Source organism: Trichinella spiralis (genome assembly GCF_000181795.1).
Source record: "Trichinella spiralis strain ISS 195 chromosome Unknown Scfld2137, whole genome shotgun sequence".
Taxonomy (NCBI): Eukaryota; Metazoa; Nematoda; class Enoplea; order Trichinellida; family Trichinellidae; genus Trichinella; species Trichinella spiralis.
The window spans coordinates 194-1,233 of record NW_003529076.1 but is presented as its reverse complement, the minus strand read 5'-3'; the positions used below and the strand labels follow the sequence as shown (position 1 = coordinate 1,233).

General features: G+C 36.0%; 1 protein-coding gene across 1 annotated transcript; it reads right to left on the bottom strand.

The window, feature by feature from the left end:
* Nucleotides 1–401: 401 nt before the first annotated feature.
* Tsp_15265 (hypothetical protein) lies at nt 402–779 on the bottom strand. Its single transcript, XM_003368675.1, has one exon. The coding sequence runs from the start codon at nt 777–779 to the stop codon at nt 402–404; it is 378 nt and encodes a 125-aa protein (XP_003368723.1).
* Nucleotides 780–1,040: the final 261 nt, after the last annotated feature.

Genomic DNA, 1,040 nt, shown 5'->3' with positions numbered 1-1,040 from the left:
CGAGTGGTTGGTAAAAGGATCTGCAACATGATGCTTATTTCCACGACCGGTTTGGTTACTTTGCAACTGGTGTGTATTAAAAAATGCTTACTAGGGACTTTTCAGCCCGACGTAAGATCTGCTCGACGTATGCTGAATTCTTTTCTGCTTTCTTTCGATGATCCAATCTTCTCAAACCCCGTTTGGACCCGTGACTCCCACATTTTTGCGAAAAAGAAAAATTGCCGTTCAATTTTGTTCATTTCAGTTTAAAGTGAACACAACTGACAGAAGCTGAAAAGCTAAATGATATTGATTGATGAGACGAAAAATAAAATATGCTTTTGAACAATTTTTACGGCAAATGACAGGGATAATACATTTTGAAAATAGAATAATAATTATAATAATAGCTAACAAATTTATAAATGATCACCTGTGAAAAAGTAGAAAAGCAAGCCGACCACAAGATTGAATTCGTTTTCAGTAAATCCATGCAGAATATGATCGTATAATTTTGCAATAAATGCTATCAACGCGCCGGGCAGTTTGAAGCAACTGAAATGGCTGTTCTGCATGGTTCGAGCAGCTGCTGTTTCTAAAGGCTGCAGCCAGTTTGCACTTTTCCAGCTAAATGTTGTTGTACTTGAAGCAACGGCTGAAACTGGAGATGCGTCGAAATCGTGCAAAAATTGCCTCATATTTGAATTGCACCGCTTGTGGCATGTATAACGCATGTCTGCGTCTTGCTTACAAGCAAGATTTGACGAAGCCAACTGACGTGCGCTCTTTATTTTCATTATCAAATCAAGTGAAGTTTTTCAATTCTTCACTTTTATCAGTTGCTTGCTTCTGATTAAGTTGTTCCAAAAAGATTGTTCCATCTCTACAACGGTTTTATTATTTCTTTTTATTTTTGGAAAATTTTATTTTCCATTCTACTATTCCAACAATATATCTAGTTTATGACAAACAAACATTGCCGTCGCATAAATGAAAAAATCTATCTCTTTACAACGATTGCATCAAAATGATTTTACCATCACAGCACTTACAATATA

Bases quoted from the DNA above. Each gene is read 5' to 3' on its own strand.
- Tsp_15265 (XM_003368675.1), bottom strand. From the start codon at position 779: ATGAAAATAAAGAGCGCACGTCAGTTGGCTTCGTCAAATCTTGCTTGT.